Source organism: Penicillium hispanicum (genome assembly GCF_028827665.1).
Source record: "Penicillium hispanicum strain IBT 35686 chromosome Unknown utg000004l_segment0_segment0, whole genome shotgun sequence".
In the NCBI taxonomy this organism is placed as follows: domain Eukaryota; kingdom Fungi; phylum Ascomycota; class Eurotiomycetes; order Eurotiales; family Aspergillaceae; genus Penicillium; species Penicillium hispanicum.
In genome coordinates, this window is record NW_026623196.1 from 4,421,831 (window position 1) to 4,435,767 (window position 13,937).

Genomic DNA, 13,937 nt, shown 5'->3' on the forward strand with positions numbered 1-13,937 from the left:
GCAAGATAAAGCAGAATACTCAGCATTCCTGGACCGCGGAACGCCACAGGATCGACCCGGCGTGCCCCAGGGCCAAAAGCACCTCGACATGGCGCCTTGTTTGGAGACAAGTGCAAAGCCATACGTAACGTAGAAAGTCCATCGAGGCCTCCAATGGGTGGCATTGACGCAACTGGGCCGGGGAACGCTTCCGGCCCGGTATGTCGGTATAGAGTCGATCATGAGACGGAAGTACCAACGGTCCTTGTGAGGGATGATGATGCCTTGATTTCCCGAGACATGGTACATATCTGCATGCTACAGGATGTCTGCGCAGAGTGGTATGGTGGTATGGAGAAGGAGCACGGCAGAGGGGAAGGTAAATAGAGAATTGGTTTATTCAGAGGAATGCCAAGTACCAGACTCCGAAGACGATGGATGACCGAAGCTGATGAAATCAGCACAAATCGAGTAAACTATGATAAATCTGATTTGGGCTTCGACTCCAGAAGTCCCATCATCCGCTGCCACGATCGACTTGCCCGCTCGGCATGCGCCCCCGGCACCGATGGGTCCTCTTCCTGAGTAGTTCGGGAGAATACCTCCATACTGACCCATCCCGAGTAGCCCAGGCCGTTCAAACAGGTATCTGCCACCTCACGGATGGGGAGATAACCGCCCCGCTCTTCCTCGCACGGAAACAGGCGAGCATTCCGCGACCAGGCCAGCAGCTTAGGCGACTCGGTGGCGTGGAGAAAGGACATCTGGGGGTCCACTCGCTCTCCGTCAGCCAGCTGGACCATCATCACTTGGTCCGGATCAACTTCCCGGATGAGTCGTTCCATCGAGGTATGCAGGTCATCATCCGCGCTCGCGGGCAGCCGCCCTGTCGGGCTGGTCGGGTCGGCCCAGAGACGTGCGGCGATGTTGAACGTGTCAAGGCAGATCCCCAGATTTGGCCGGTTGGCCCGTCGCACGATTTCCCAGGAATCCTCCCAGGTATTGATGTAGGTGCCCCAGGCGAGCGCTTCGTAGGCGATGCGGACGGGGAACGCCACATCGGCCGCCTCGGCGAGATCGGCTGCCAGCCGGTCCCGGTCACCGGTGATGTCGGCCGCATCGAGGAAGGATGACGGAATGAGAATGAAGAGAGAGTCCCCGAGGATCTTCGATAGTTGGACCCAATGCCGAAGTTCGTCAAGCCGCTGGGCATGTTGATCTCGGTCGAGGAGGCCCTCGTAGTGCCGGAAGGGCTGTAGCGCCAGCACGCGCAGGCCCCGCTCGAGGCATAGATCGCGAATGGCGTGCGCAGCGTCGATCTCGTAGTCACGATCAGTGCGGGCCGTCGCTGCATCGCCCGTTTGACAGCGGAGGGTCTGAGCGAGCTGCGCGAGATCGTCATGGAAGAGCTCTAGACCCTGCTGGCCGTTCCTCGCGGCCGCATCAATTTTGGCAGCGATGGGATGCAGGTGCGCCGCGCCCAGGCTCACCGTTGCGATGGCAGGTTTCCATCGTGCGTCGAGCTCGGTGGGGGGTGTGGGAAGCGAATGCATTCTGGCCTGCGCTAAGACGGGCTAAACGGCTGCAGATGGGCGTGGGGAGCATGGATGGGGACAATAAAGGTCGTGGAAGCGAGCGCACTCGATGCACTAAATTGATTCCAGGTCAACGAGCGCTCACGACCGGTCAATATAAAGCAAACATCGCCGCACCCATTTCCGTGTGGATCGGGAGCCCAGCGACCTCAGGGGGTGAGCGTATGCGTCCGCGAAGTGGGCCGACGGAGGCCGCAGACAGGCCAGAATCCAATGACGGGGCCACACCCCGTACAACCCGCTCTCTGCCAGGCCCACCGGGGCTCTATATGCCGCAGGCAGCTAGAGACTCGACGAGAGCCATGATCCAGGGCTGTTTTCGGGCACCCCGATCCCACGGTGGTGGTGACGGTGGTTAGTGGTGGAGGGAAGGAAGAGGGGGGAAAGGCAGAATTACCAAATTTGGCCGATACCAAAGAGACGCTTTCGATGCGAGGCGTCCAAGGCACACTCAACGCGTGTGCTATAAAGTAGACAACCCCTCCAGCCAGCTAGAAAGCATCCCGTCATCCTTGTACGTGCTACATGTAGCACCTCACGTCGTCACGCATCTTCCCTTTTGCACACTCGCCGCCAGCATGACCGTCATCACCCCTCTATACTCTATGACCAGCCGTCTGGGTCAACTGGTATTGCAAGATGCCACCACGCCCTCGGCGCAGACTCATTTCGAGCTGTTACAGGCCATCGATCAACTCCGACTGGCAGTGGAAACACCGACAGACACCGTTTTGCGCTTGATCTACCAGGTATAGAGTTCCACGGGAAAGTTGTGTGTGATTGTCGACCTGACTGGCTACAGCCTCCGCAGAATGCAGCACTCCGCACCGTCATGGATCTGGAAATTTTCCCTTGGTTGATGGACAAGCAGCATCGAGAGATAGGCGTCTCTGCCTCACAGTTGGCCGAATACACCGGTGCCGAGCGGGACTTGATTGGTTTGTCTTCCTCCAGTGCTGATCTGCGCGACAACGATCGGTTTTGTTGGACCACGCTGAACGAGGAGGATATGCAGTTCGTCTGATGCGAGTCGTGGCTTCGCTGGGCCTTTGCACGACTCCCACGCCAGAGGTATATCGGGCCAATAGCAAGACCGTGGCTTTGACGCAGCCGGTGGGTCGAGATGGCGTACCATGCATGTAGGTGACCAAAGATCGGCTTTCCTTGCCTCCATGGGACTGCACCTAGCTGACAGCGCATGGGTACTAGATATGATCTGACAATTCCAACCCTGAGCAAATTGCCCGAGTATCTTCAGGCTCATGACTATACCAACCCGGACGAATATGCTCGCTCGCCCATGCAGTGGGCCGTGGGACAGAGTCAGTTCGAATGGTTGGCGGATCACAAGAAGCAGCAATCCTTGTTCAACTCGTACATGGCGAGCCGCAGACAGGGCAGGCCCATGTGGTTCGACATGTACCCCGTGGAGAGACTGTTAAGTCCCTCCGCTCCCTGCCAGGATACCGTCTTCCTTGTTGACATTGGTGGGAACCAGGGCCATGATCTCAGCCGGTTCCGCCAGACGTATAGCCATCTCCCCGGGAGGCTAATATTGCAAGACCTGCCCAAGGTGGTTGAAGGTGCTTCTGGCCGGGAAGCGGGGGTTGAGGCCATGGGATACAGTTTCCTGGATCCCCAGCCCGTCAAGGGGGCCCGTGTATACTACTTCCGCTCCATCTTCCACGACTGGCCCGACCACATTTGCCAGCAGATCCTGCGGAATACAATAGCTGCCATGGTCGCTGATTACTCTCGCATCTTGATCGTGGACTTTGTGTTGCCCGATACCAACGCGCCACTCATGCAGGCTTCGCTAGATATTCAGATGATGAGCATCGGGGCTGGCGTCGAGAGATCTGAGCGCCAATGGAGGGATCTACTGCAGAGTGTTGGACTGGAGATCACCGGTATCTGGAACCACAATCCGAGCATGGAATCCGTGATTGAAGCGGTGCCGATGATAGACACGGCACAGCGCCCCTGATAGCGATCAGGATAGTGGCAAATGGATTACCGCGGGTGTTTTCTGACAAGAAACGACGATCACCACGGTTGTCCAGCTCCACCGTTCTCATCGGCCCTAGCTAGATCGCTTCTGCTTTGCACCTGAGATACGAATTGACCGTGGAAGGCCAAGGATCTTAACAGGGTGAAAGCTAGCTTGAGTTCTTTTCTTGGTGAAGTTGTGTTGATCGATCATTCTAGGAGTGCATATAGATGTTAGCGTCGGGATCAGTCCTTGAAATCGGAGGATGGCCGAATCCTTCAGTTGCTGAATCTGATTAGAGGTGACAGCTGTCAATTCCATGCAGACGTACAAGTCTTTCAGGCTACTCTTCGTCCGGTTGTGATAAGGACTGCGCCTGCAAGGAGAGAAGAATCCAAATGTCCCTCGCACTATCTGCAATTCCATATTCGAATGGGGCGACGGAGAATGAGTAGGATAACATAGTCAAAGGAAGATCGGGAGAAGTGGACGAGGCAAGGATGTCACGGGAGGCCGCTGCTACCTCGGGGGATCTACGAATCGTCAACCTCTTCATTCGTGCATATTCACCCTACGCGTCGACTGCGCCGTCGTCTACCATTTGCTGCGCGACCCTAACTTGCTGCTGCACCGCTCGCCAATGGTCTTCTTTCTCATGGCTAATGTTTCTTCCATCAACCTCACAACTCGCCCGCCGATGAGCGCGGAGGGTGCGATGGCGAGAGGCTAATTACTCTCGCGTTCGGACATTCGTTTGCGACGGGTCTCAATAGTCGAATATCACCATGGGCACCGTCGCGGATGTCTATTAGCCAATCGGCATGCCATGCGCGATCGGTCTGATCCGCATCAAATGCCGCACTGTATCATTGGAATCCAGGGATTGGCCGTCAACAGAATCGGCCTTACAATGCAGCTGGAATTGACCCCCGGTGTTTTCGAACGATATCCTCAAAAACGTTTCGATCCCCCCTCGTTTGTCGCACTGGTAGTTGCATTGGCTCCTGTCCAACATGGAGGGCAACCCAACAGCCGAAGATGGCAGTTCTGGCCATGAAGAAAAGCGCTCGGTGTTCCATCAGATCTACACGCACTGCTGGTTTCAGATTCTTCTGATGAGTTTTATCTGTTTCTGCTGTCCTGGAGTAAGTGATGGAACCTTAATCTGTCCCTAGAAGCCACGCTGATCACAGAGCCGAGATAGATGTACAATGCCCTCACGGGGCTAGGCGGTTCGGGTCAGGTTAACCAGACCGTTGCTGCAAATGCGACGGTGGCAATGCTTGCTGCGACTGCGGCCACAGCTCTCTTTGTGGTCGGTCCTATCTTTGACCGTGTTGGACCGCGAGTCTGTATCCTGCTGGGCGGATGGACCTACCCCTTGTATTCGGGAAGTCTGCTGTGTTTTAATGGTACGTCTCTTTCAGTGGCCACTGTCAAGACCTCACATCCTAATCATTGTTGGTCACAAATAGCCACTGACAATGGCGCCTTCGTCATCGCCGCCGGGGCAATTCTCGGTGTTGGCGCCTCGTTCTTGTGGGTTGCGCAAGGTGCCATCATGACCACCTATGTGCCGGAGCACCAAAAAGGACGAGCCATCGCGGCATTCTGGATCATATTTAACCTCGGTGGTGGAGTGGGATCCCTCGCCAGCTTTGGACTCAACTTCCACTCGACAAGCGGCACCGTATCAAATGGTACATACATCGCTCTCCTGGTCATCATGGCGATTGGATGGCTGCTCGGGGTGTTTGTCTGCCCACCATCTTCTGTGCGAGTGGTCCAGGTGCAGGCAAATGCCCAGGAAGAGAAGAAGTGGCGACAGACTATGCGTCTGCTGCTCCGTATGTTCGCTGACTGGCGCGTCTTGTGCATGGTGCCGCTGTTCTTCTCGGCGAATGTGTTCTACTCGTACCAGCAAAATGTGGTCAACGGCATGACCTTCAACATTCGCACTCGTTCGCTGAATGGCGCACTGTATTGGATCGCCCAGATGGTGGGTGGCTTGGTCATCGGCCTCATCCTGGATCTGCCCGGGATCGATCGGCGCGTGCGTGCTCGCGTCGCCTGGCTGTTTGTCTTTGCGACGGGGATGGGCATCTGGGGCGGCGGGTATGCCTTCCAGAAATGGTCCAGCCATCGCTTGGCTGAGGGCCGCAAGCAAGATATCGACTACACGGACGGCCACGTTTCGGTTGGTCCCATCTTCCTCTACATCTTCTACGGTGCCTACGACGCGTTCTGGCAGTCGTTCTGCTACTGGCTCATGGGTGCTCAGTCCAACTCCCCGGCCGTGGCGGCCATCCTGGTCGGTGCATACAAGACCTTTCAGAGCGCAGGTGGTGCAATGGCCTGGCGCATCAATGCTCTGGGAAAGCCCGCCATGAGCCAATTCGCCATGGACTGGGGCATGTGTATGGGTTCGCTCGTGATCGCCATCCCGACCGTCCTCGCCGTCACCCTGACTAGCAACAATGAACCGGAGACTGTTGACGGTCAGACGACGCCCGAAGCTGATAAACCCCAGGCTCGGGTGAAGGCCTAACGGCAGGTCGATCTTGTCCGTCATTCCTACTGTTATAACTGGAAATATAATCATAATGATAATGAATCAGTGCGGTCGGAGTGGATCGCGCCTGTGTTGCTTGGAATGCGCAGTCGTTCGTTCGTAGCTCATACAGGAATGTATAAACCGGTCGTCACACGCACGACACACGGTAGACGAGGGAAAGTTCTCCATTGACTCCTCACCGCACACACTTTTTCAGCACGGCCGTCTCCATCCACAGTTTGGCGTATTGCCGGTGCAGCCACTCCATCACGGAGTCCATGGGGGGCGCCTCTGTCTTCCCCAGGCCCTGATACAAGCAGCTCTTGAGAGTGAACTCGGCGACACCTTGCTCCTGCTTGACTACGGCACTCATCTCGAAGAGACCATCAGAGGCACGGACGTCGCGGTTGCGCGGGGAGTCACCGCAACGCACGGTGATGTGGTCTTCAGTCTTTTCGACGACTTCGAAGTGATCGGTGATGAGGGTGCCGACTTCATAGCTGTTGGAAAGGAGGTCTGAGCGTTCCCAGAGGTGACCGGCTGTTTCGGGGCCCTGATACTTGCGAGCCAGAAGAGCGCGCTGGGGGATGTAGCCTGCGGGAAAGGAAGGTGATACTGTTAGCAGAGCCAGCCCAGTCCGTGAGTGGAGCGAAACTCACCCATGCCACCCCAGACACCGGCGCAGAAGGCTTCGACCAGCTTGCCCTTTTGCTCCAGCAGCGAGGGTTCAATCTTGTCCAGCGGAATGCGGCGGACACACTTGTCATGCAACGTCGGGTTACGGTTCGGATTGAACTTCTGGAAGAACGATGACTGAAAGATGGGATCGGAGGTGTCCATGGGCTCAAAGACGTCATTGCGCGTGGCTCCGAAGAAGACACCGACCGAGGCAACGCTGCCGGCAGCGGTCACCTTGAGCATGCGGGAGAAGAGACCCATGGTGACAAGTCTTGAGAGGAGGTTGGCAGGAATCCAGCTAGTCTGGGTCGTGGCGAGGGTGAGGCAAGGAAACGAGAAAACACGCGAGGCCGGAGAAACGAGAGCGGAGAGCTCGGAGTTGGCCCGACGCGGATTGCGTCTGCTTGATGACTTCGCCAAATCTGCGCGTTTCTTGGGTTTTTTTTTTTTTTTTTTTTTTTTTGGGGGGGGGGGGGGGGTTGGGTTTTTTGTTGCTGATCAGGAAATGCATTAACTTCAGGGCTGTCTTGTACAAATCCATTGTTTCCAATTTTTTTTTTTTCCACAACGAAAATTTAGCTAGATGGTTGCTCCCGCATTTTGTAGATCCCGATATATATATATGTGCAAGGCCGAGGAACTGCCGCAACTTCCTTTCACCTTATCCTCTATACACTCCCCACAACCCAAGTGTCAACCCACAAGTCTGCCGTTCTCCAGAGAAGGTTCTCAACCTTGTGAGCTGAGCTTGATTGTTTTACCAGATGTATCCCCCAACATTCGATGCAATGGGAATGGATTACGATGGAACGAGAGGTTGCCTTAAATGAGATTGTGTCCACCAGCATGTGCGATTGACTGATGATTGAATCCAGGTGGTCTGCAGAGACATTACATAGTCTCACAATCAAGTCGATACCGTTATTAGCATCCCCTCGAATATATCATTCACGATCGCGGAAAAGCCAGAGGATTGCAGGAATGTCCGGGAATCCCGACATCGTCGTGCCAGATCGCGTTCAAATCTAGCTCGCTAGTCATTCGCCTCGTCTCTACCCAATTCCGTCATCCCGGAAAACATCAGCGGCGAGGTAATTTTCAACAATATGAAAGCCGAGGCAATGGATCTAGAACGAGCCCGCTCGCTGCTAGGATGCGCTCAACACGCTCTGTTACGGCCGCGATGCGTGACGATCTCCACTCGCTCAATCAACGAGTCGGAATTGCCGAACGACCTCCCCTATTTCCCACTGCTTGCTCCCCCCAAGTCGCAAGCAACCCCAGCCACCACCGGTTGTCCCGCATTTCCCCATCCTGCTCGGCTGTGGGGGACCATCCACTGGGGTAGATCGATCGGGAGACTTTATAATCCATCGCTCCTCGACCCCTGAGCCGCGGCGATCGACTGTTCGTCTACTATTTCCCGGGGTCCCTCGACATCGGGCAGTCTTTGCGACAGACGACCAACTTCCCCGCTTGTTAGACCTTGAGCGTGGTTTTTTTCTTGCACCCCAACCCACTAGAAACCATGGCCGAGACTGTCGAGCACGGCCTGGCCCCGGTGCCAGACTCGAAATCAGTCATCGAAACGGATATGAACAATCCTCAGGTAGGCATGCCAATTCATAACGCACGTCGCGCGCTCCCCGAAAGCTGATGATTGGCCCCAGAACTGGTCATTGCCAGCCAAGCTCTGCACTTATCTCACCATCTGCTCCTTCACTTTCTTAGCCAACGTCAACTCGAGCAACTTCACGGTCGCGACGCAAGCAATCATCCATGAATTTCAGGTAAACCAGACCCAGGCTGGACAGCTGGTCTGTTTCAATGTCTTCCTGTTTGGTGTGGGAAATATCTTCTGGGTCCCGCTGATGCGAATCATCGGAAAACGCCCGGTATATCTGTTAGCCATGCTGACGCTCTGTATGATGAATGTCTGGTCCAGCCAGGCCACCAGCTATGGTGAGCTGCTTGCATCGCGGATCGTTTCTGGATTTGCCGCGGCTGCCGCCGATGCCACGGTGCCTGCCGTCGTCGCGGACATGGTTGCAGTGCAGGATCGCGGCCACTATATGATGTTCTTCCACTTGGCCATGACCGCGGGCCTGTTTGTGGGCCCTCTGATCAATGCGTATCTCGTGCAAGAGCAAAATTGGCGCTGGATGTGTTATTTCATGTCAATTGCGGCTGGACTCGTCTTTATCGTGGCTATTTTCACCATTCGGGAGACTTCGTATCTCAAGCGCCATGAAACAGAACCAGCCCAGAAGCTATCGCAGTTCCAGTGGATGTCGTTGACACGTGGATTCAACCGCGATGCCTCCTTTCTCCAGGCTCTGCTAGATATCCTGGCCAACGCGGCATACCCACCACTCATCTGGTGTTCACTCACAATTGGAATCTCAGTCGGCTGGTAAGAAATCCAACAAGAACTTTATCGTTCATACTAGACTGACTGGCGAACAAACCAGGAATATCGTTGTGCAATTAACTTCTTCACGCACCTTTCTCAAGCCGCCTTACAACTGGAAACTCGGCGATCTGGGATTATTGTCGCTATCGGGTTTCATTGGATCGGTGCTTGCATTCTATTTGGGCGGTCGTCTGATCGATATCATCTCGACGCGGAGTACGGCGCGGCATGGAGGTATTCGAATGCCGGAATACCGACTGCCCGCGATTGTGATTCCCGGCACGATAGGACCTGCAGGAATTTTGATCTTCGGGCTCTGTATCGCTCACAAGACGCATTGGATTGGACCAGCAGTCGGATATGCGATGCAAGCCTTTGGCGTAGCGGCTATTTCGAATGTTGCCGTGACTTACTCACTAGACTCGTACAAGCCGGTGACGGGCGAGGCGCTGGTGATTATTTTTGTCATTCGCAATACAATCGGTATGCTGTTGTCTCTCTATGCAGCAGACTGGATCGAGCGTCAGGGGCCTGCTCCAGTTTTTGGTGAGATGACTGCGATTCAGGTTGTAAGCGTTCTCTTTTCCATTCCGCTATACTCCTGGGGGCGCTCTTTGCGGGCCTTCACATCCACTTATGGCCCAATGAAGCGTTTCGAAGAAGTTTAGTTGTTATTAGTGATCAGATATGATGGATCTATTCTATAATTACATAGTATTTTGATGGAACCGGAGCTACTTAGACCTCATTGAGTAGTAATAATAACTAGCCTATCATATTTCCAACGCCACTTCTGTTCTAGCTTAAAGTACAGTCTGAATTTGTCCTCCAAGAAAGAAAAAAAAGATACAGAAACGAATGAATCATGGTTGACGAATGAATCTCATACTCACACCAGCAGTCACCAAGATGATGCTCGGGTTCAGATTGGATGCGCAAGCTATACCTCATGGTATAGCTAAGATTCCACTTTGATAGGACCGCTGCCCAACGATGATCTAGGCAAAAGGAACTCCGGGGAAGGGGAGGCCAGTGGGAGTGGTGAAAGAAGGCGACAGGATGGAACCAGCCGAAGGAGTGGAAGTACCAGTAGGAGCTCTAGTAGGAGTGGTGTGCGGCTTCGAGGTGAATTCTCTCTTTTGTGCACCGCTAGAAGCGAGAGCGGCAGCCAGCGACTCTGCATCGGACACGAAGGAGGGTAGATCGGTGGGAATGGACAGAGACCCATCCCGCCTCTGGGCACCAGAAGATGCCAGAGATGAAAAGGCAGACTCAGCATCCGAGACTAGGGAGGGCAGATCCGTAGGGATTGAGAGGGACTCGCCACGCTTCTGAATACCGACGGAAGAGAAGGCCGCGGCCACCGACTGGGCGTCAGAGACAAGCGAAGGAAGATCCGTGGGGATAGCCAGGGATTCGCCACGCTTCACAGGGCCTGGGTAGGAAACTGGCTCAGAACCAGAGATCGAGGTGCTCGCCGACCCAGGCACACTGGCCCCAAAAGAACCGAAAGGGTTCGGAAGCGAAGCACCACTTGGAAACGCGCTCAGAGTAGCGCTCGCGGTCTGGGAGGAAGTAAAGATAGCAGACGAGGTGGGATACACACTGGCGCCATTGGGCTTGAAGGGATAGCCCATGGCGGAACCGAAGAGGGCGAGAGCGAGAGAAGCAACGGAGACCTTCATGATGAATGGCGAAAAAGGTCAAGTCGAAGAGTGAAGACTTGGTGAATCGAAGTATTGGTTGCAAGAGATAGCAGATCTGCTTGATGATCAGAAAGCCAACTCGGAGGGATTCGAGGGGGTTTTATATCTTGTCGGGCGAGGATGTTCGCCAGAGAAAGGAGAGGAGGGCGAACGTGCACGCAATGATCCAAATGGCCAGGAAAATGCCGAGCGCACCCAAGCAATTCTGCTTGGGAGCCTCACATTGCCATATCGTAATCGATGGCGGAGAAGATCGTTACTCCAAGGTACTCGTCCAGTCCTCGGAGGACTCCAGTCTGCAAACCACCCGGAATCATCGGCATCATCATGATCATAGTCCCAGCCAGGGTCAATATCCGTGGATGAGTCTATCGTGTGCAGATCCGACACCGCGCTAGGCAATGATCTTGCACTCCAAGCTGGGCAGACCGGGTGAATGGTTGAAAGTCGGGCTCTACCAGGATGATTTAACTTCGTGGTTTCAGAAGAGACGACCCACTGTGGGCATATCGAGAAGCATCCAGGCCCTCGCGGCATGGCTCGTGCTGGAGCGATATCAGCACGCGAATGCAGGAGAGACGGCGGGTGGTTGGAGGAACCACGAGGATGCGTTGGAAGGTTCAGGGCCGCGACGAACGGTGCCGATCGACGATCGCATGGCGATCCCCGTTATATCGCCGGATTTGGCGACTCGTCCGAGTTCTCTGCTGGCGACATTCGGTCTGCCCATCAGCGTCGCGCATTGAACGGTGGTCGCGCTCGGCTCACCTCCACATCGACCCGAAGAAAGCATCCCTGTGGATTGAGGTCGGTAGTTCCAACACCGGGCGATGCCAAGTTCGAGTGCGTGCTCAAGTCGCCGACCGAGAGTCCACAGGCGTGGAACACGTTGGATGTAGCGGCCCATCGGCGGTGGCATACATCACGACCGGAGAGCGTATCCGCTATGATGCGATGGATACTGCGATGATCAGCGTAGAGACACCGAGTTGTACAAGATACCGTGTTGTGCCATGGGGCAAGGCAACTGCGCGCTGTGCAGAACGTGGGATCTCGAATCCTCAGCAAGAGACCTCGACGGTCAGACTCCTGATCTGGAAGCTTGACTGACGATCTCCTCTCCAGAGTCCGGATACGATTTCTTTCCAGCTGCCCCAAAAAAGGGTTGGGGGTCGCGACCACATCGCCGAATCCACGCCGTTCTTCCACGGATCGAAATCCCCTGAATCGAGCCCTTGTTGCCCCGAGACGATCGGGATGATTTTTAAGAACGTTCTCGTTTACCGTCGGGGGAAAACCGAGACCAGCGCCAGTGTGAAACCACCCGTTGGTCAAAGGGTTCTGGTCGGCCCTATCAGTGAGAGCGATGAACGACAGAATCCGGAGTGACCAAGCTCATGAACTTTGCCCGGGAGCTGCGTAGCTCCGGATCGGATATTGTGGTCGAGGAAGATCGGGATAGAGCTGGAGAATCTCTCATGATGTTGATTCATCACACCAGACAATGTTGACGACCACAAACCCCGACTGTCGCTTGTTCCCACGGGGCACTGGCTTCGATTACAGGCTGATGATACACGCCCTTCATGCCAGTCTGCAATTGTGAGACGATTTAGTAGTGACCAGGTTTGGCATCTGATGCAAACAGTTTATGAGCTATGAATACAGTCCTAGCACGGCATGTTCGTGTCTTCATATATCCCATTCATCATGGTCGTTTTTCCACTCGTTCCCACTGCAGTTCCAGGTTGGTTCCGATGGCGCGTGCAGCCTCCTTTGCTAGTTCACGCCGAGAGACCAGACCATTTCTTTTCGAAACCTTGGACTGAGACTCCTCACGAGACATCTCCACGTGAATATAGACCGCAGCCCTCTTTCCACTGAACATGGCGTGTGGTACATTGGTCGACCCGTCGCTGTTGGCATCACCGACAGCAAAAACACCAGTCTCACTAGTCCGCATGCCATTGATGTTGACATCGATCTTCTCATTGGTGACGTTGAGGTGCATTTTCCGAGGCAGGTCGGAGCGTTGGACAGCGGGGAAATTGACGATGAACGCATTGCGGTCGATCGGGTCCCCCGTGGTAAAGTGCACGCGGAACTTATCAAACTGTTGGTCGGTGGTCTTGTTTTGGACCACGGCCCCGTCCTGCAGACGCTGGATCGAGGAGATCGTGCGGTTGTCAATCTTGACATTCCAGGCCTTGAGTTGCTCCTCCCAGCCCTCGTGTTGAGAGGTTGCCTGAGCCTCGCCCTGAGGGGTCTGAGTGCCATTCACAAAGGCGATGATATCCGAGAACAGGGTGTTGGTCTCTAAAACGCTGCCCAGCACATCCGACAGATTACCGATGATGCCGAAGGGTTGATCTCGATGTCTGCGCCGAGTACCATTGTCAGCATAGCATTCTCCAACGGAAGAGCGTCAATTCAAGTTCGGGCCAGTACTCACTCCCACCCATCACACCATGGACACCAAAATATTCCTTTTCCCCAGCCCTCTTTCAGACCTGGGGTATCTGGTAGCACATCTCGCAGGCCCGTACCAAGGACGATCTTGCGGGAAGTGTAGTTCTTTCCGGTATCGTCACTGACAATAAAAGAGGAAAAGCTATCTTCCCCGACAGGGACGATGGACAAGACCGTCGAGTTCGTGAAATGGGCCGAGGGATACTTGGAGATCTGTTCCCGAGCCAGTCCGCGAAACTGTGCAGGCGGAGTGCCTGACTTTGGTAAGTAACAGATTTGATCGGGGTCAGATGTTGGGTATTACCATCATTTCCGATGACATCGTGCATTTCGCGGGTAGGAGCATTGCGGTACTGCTGGTTGTCGAACAACAGAGCTGATCTCCGGACACGGGAGACGCCACTCAGCGCGCTGAGACCGGAGGGACCACCCCCAACGACAATGACATCGTAGTCAGTCTTGGGAATGGAGTCTGCAGCTGCTGCCGTCCAGAGAAGGAAGGCAGAGAGGATCGTGGCAAGTCTTGGGGCCATGGCGACGACGGCGGCGGCGA

At 54.8% G+C, this 13,937-nt stretch overlaps 8 protein-coding genes across 8 annotated transcripts; 4 read left to right on the top strand and 4 right to left on the bottom strand.

Moving 5' to 3' along the window:
* Positions 1-455: 455 nt before the first annotated feature.
* Positions 456-1,532, bottom strand: N7459_005407 (uncharacterized protein; the record flags this gene model as incomplete). Its single annotated transcript, XM_056944591.1, has 1 exon — positions 456-1,532. One exon carries the CDS (start codon positions 1,530-1,532, stop codon positions 456-458), a length of 1,077 nt encoding a protein of 358 aa, XP_056801474.1.
* A 620-nt stretch (positions 1,533-2,152) lies between these two features.
* Positions 2,153-3,561, top strand: N7459_005408 (uncharacterized protein; the record flags this gene model as incomplete). Its single annotated transcript, XM_056944592.1, has 4 exons — positions 2,153-2,323; positions 2,377-2,512; positions 2,590-2,713; positions 2,784-3,561. 4 exons carry the CDS (start codon positions 2,153-2,155, stop codon positions 3,559-3,561), a joined length of 1,209 nt encoding a protein of 402 aa, XP_056801475.1.
* Positions 3,562-4,577: 1,016 nt separating this feature from the next.
* Positions 4,578-6,112, top strand: N7459_005409 (putative MFS transporter; the record flags this gene model as incomplete). Its single annotated transcript, XM_056944593.1, has 3 exons — positions 4,578-4,709; positions 4,769-4,976; positions 5,040-6,112. 3 exons carry the CDS (start codon positions 4,578-4,580, stop codon positions 6,110-6,112), a joined length of 1,413 nt encoding a protein of 470 aa, XP_056801476.1.
* A 202-nt stretch (positions 6,113-6,314) lies between these two features.
* N7459_005410 (uncharacterized protein) lies at positions 6,315-7,057 on the bottom strand (the record flags this gene model as incomplete). Its single annotated transcript, XM_056944594.1, has 2 exons — positions 6,315-6,712; positions 6,778-7,057. The coding sequence occupies 2 exons, from the start codon at positions 7,055-7,057 to the stop codon at positions 6,315-6,317; spliced, it is 678 nt and encodes a 225-aa protein (XP_056801477.1).
* Positions 7,058-8,324: 1,267 nt separating this feature from the next.
* On the top strand, positions 8,325-9,877 carry N7459_005411 (uncharacterized protein; the record flags this gene model as incomplete). The annotated part of the gene is made up of 3 exons (XM_056944595.1): positions 8,325-8,405; positions 8,467-9,209; positions 9,268-9,877. 3 exons carry the CDS (start codon positions 8,325-8,327, stop codon positions 9,875-9,877), a joined length of 1,434 nt encoding a protein of 477 aa, XP_056801478.1.
* Positions 9,878-10,207: 330 nt separating this feature from the next.
* On the bottom strand, positions 10,208-10,894 carry N7459_005412 (uncharacterized protein; the record flags this gene model as incomplete). The annotated part of the gene is made up of 1 exon (XM_056944596.1): positions 10,208-10,894. One exon carries the CDS (start codon positions 10,892-10,894, stop codon positions 10,208-10,210), a length of 687 nt encoding a protein of 228 aa, XP_056801479.1.
* Positions 10,895-11,316: 422 nt separating this feature from the next.
* N7459_005413 (uncharacterized protein) lies at positions 11,317-11,661 on the top strand (the record flags this gene model as incomplete). Its single annotated transcript, XM_056944597.1, has 1 exon — positions 11,317-11,661. One exon carries the CDS (start codon positions 11,317-11,319, stop codon positions 11,659-11,661), a length of 345 nt encoding a protein of 114 aa, XP_056801480.1.
* Positions 11,662-12,623: 962 nt separating this feature from the next.
* On the bottom strand, positions 12,624-13,917 carry N7459_005414 (NAD(P)/FAD-dependent oxidoreductase; the record flags this gene model as incomplete). The annotated part of the gene is made up of 3 exons (XM_056944598.1): positions 12,624-13,293; positions 13,368-13,638; positions 13,689-13,917. The coding sequence occupies 3 exons, from the start codon at positions 13,915-13,917 to the stop codon at positions 12,624-12,626; spliced, it is 1,170 nt and encodes a 389-aa protein (XP_056801481.1).
* Between the last annotated feature and the right edge of the window lie 20 nt (positions 13,918-13,937).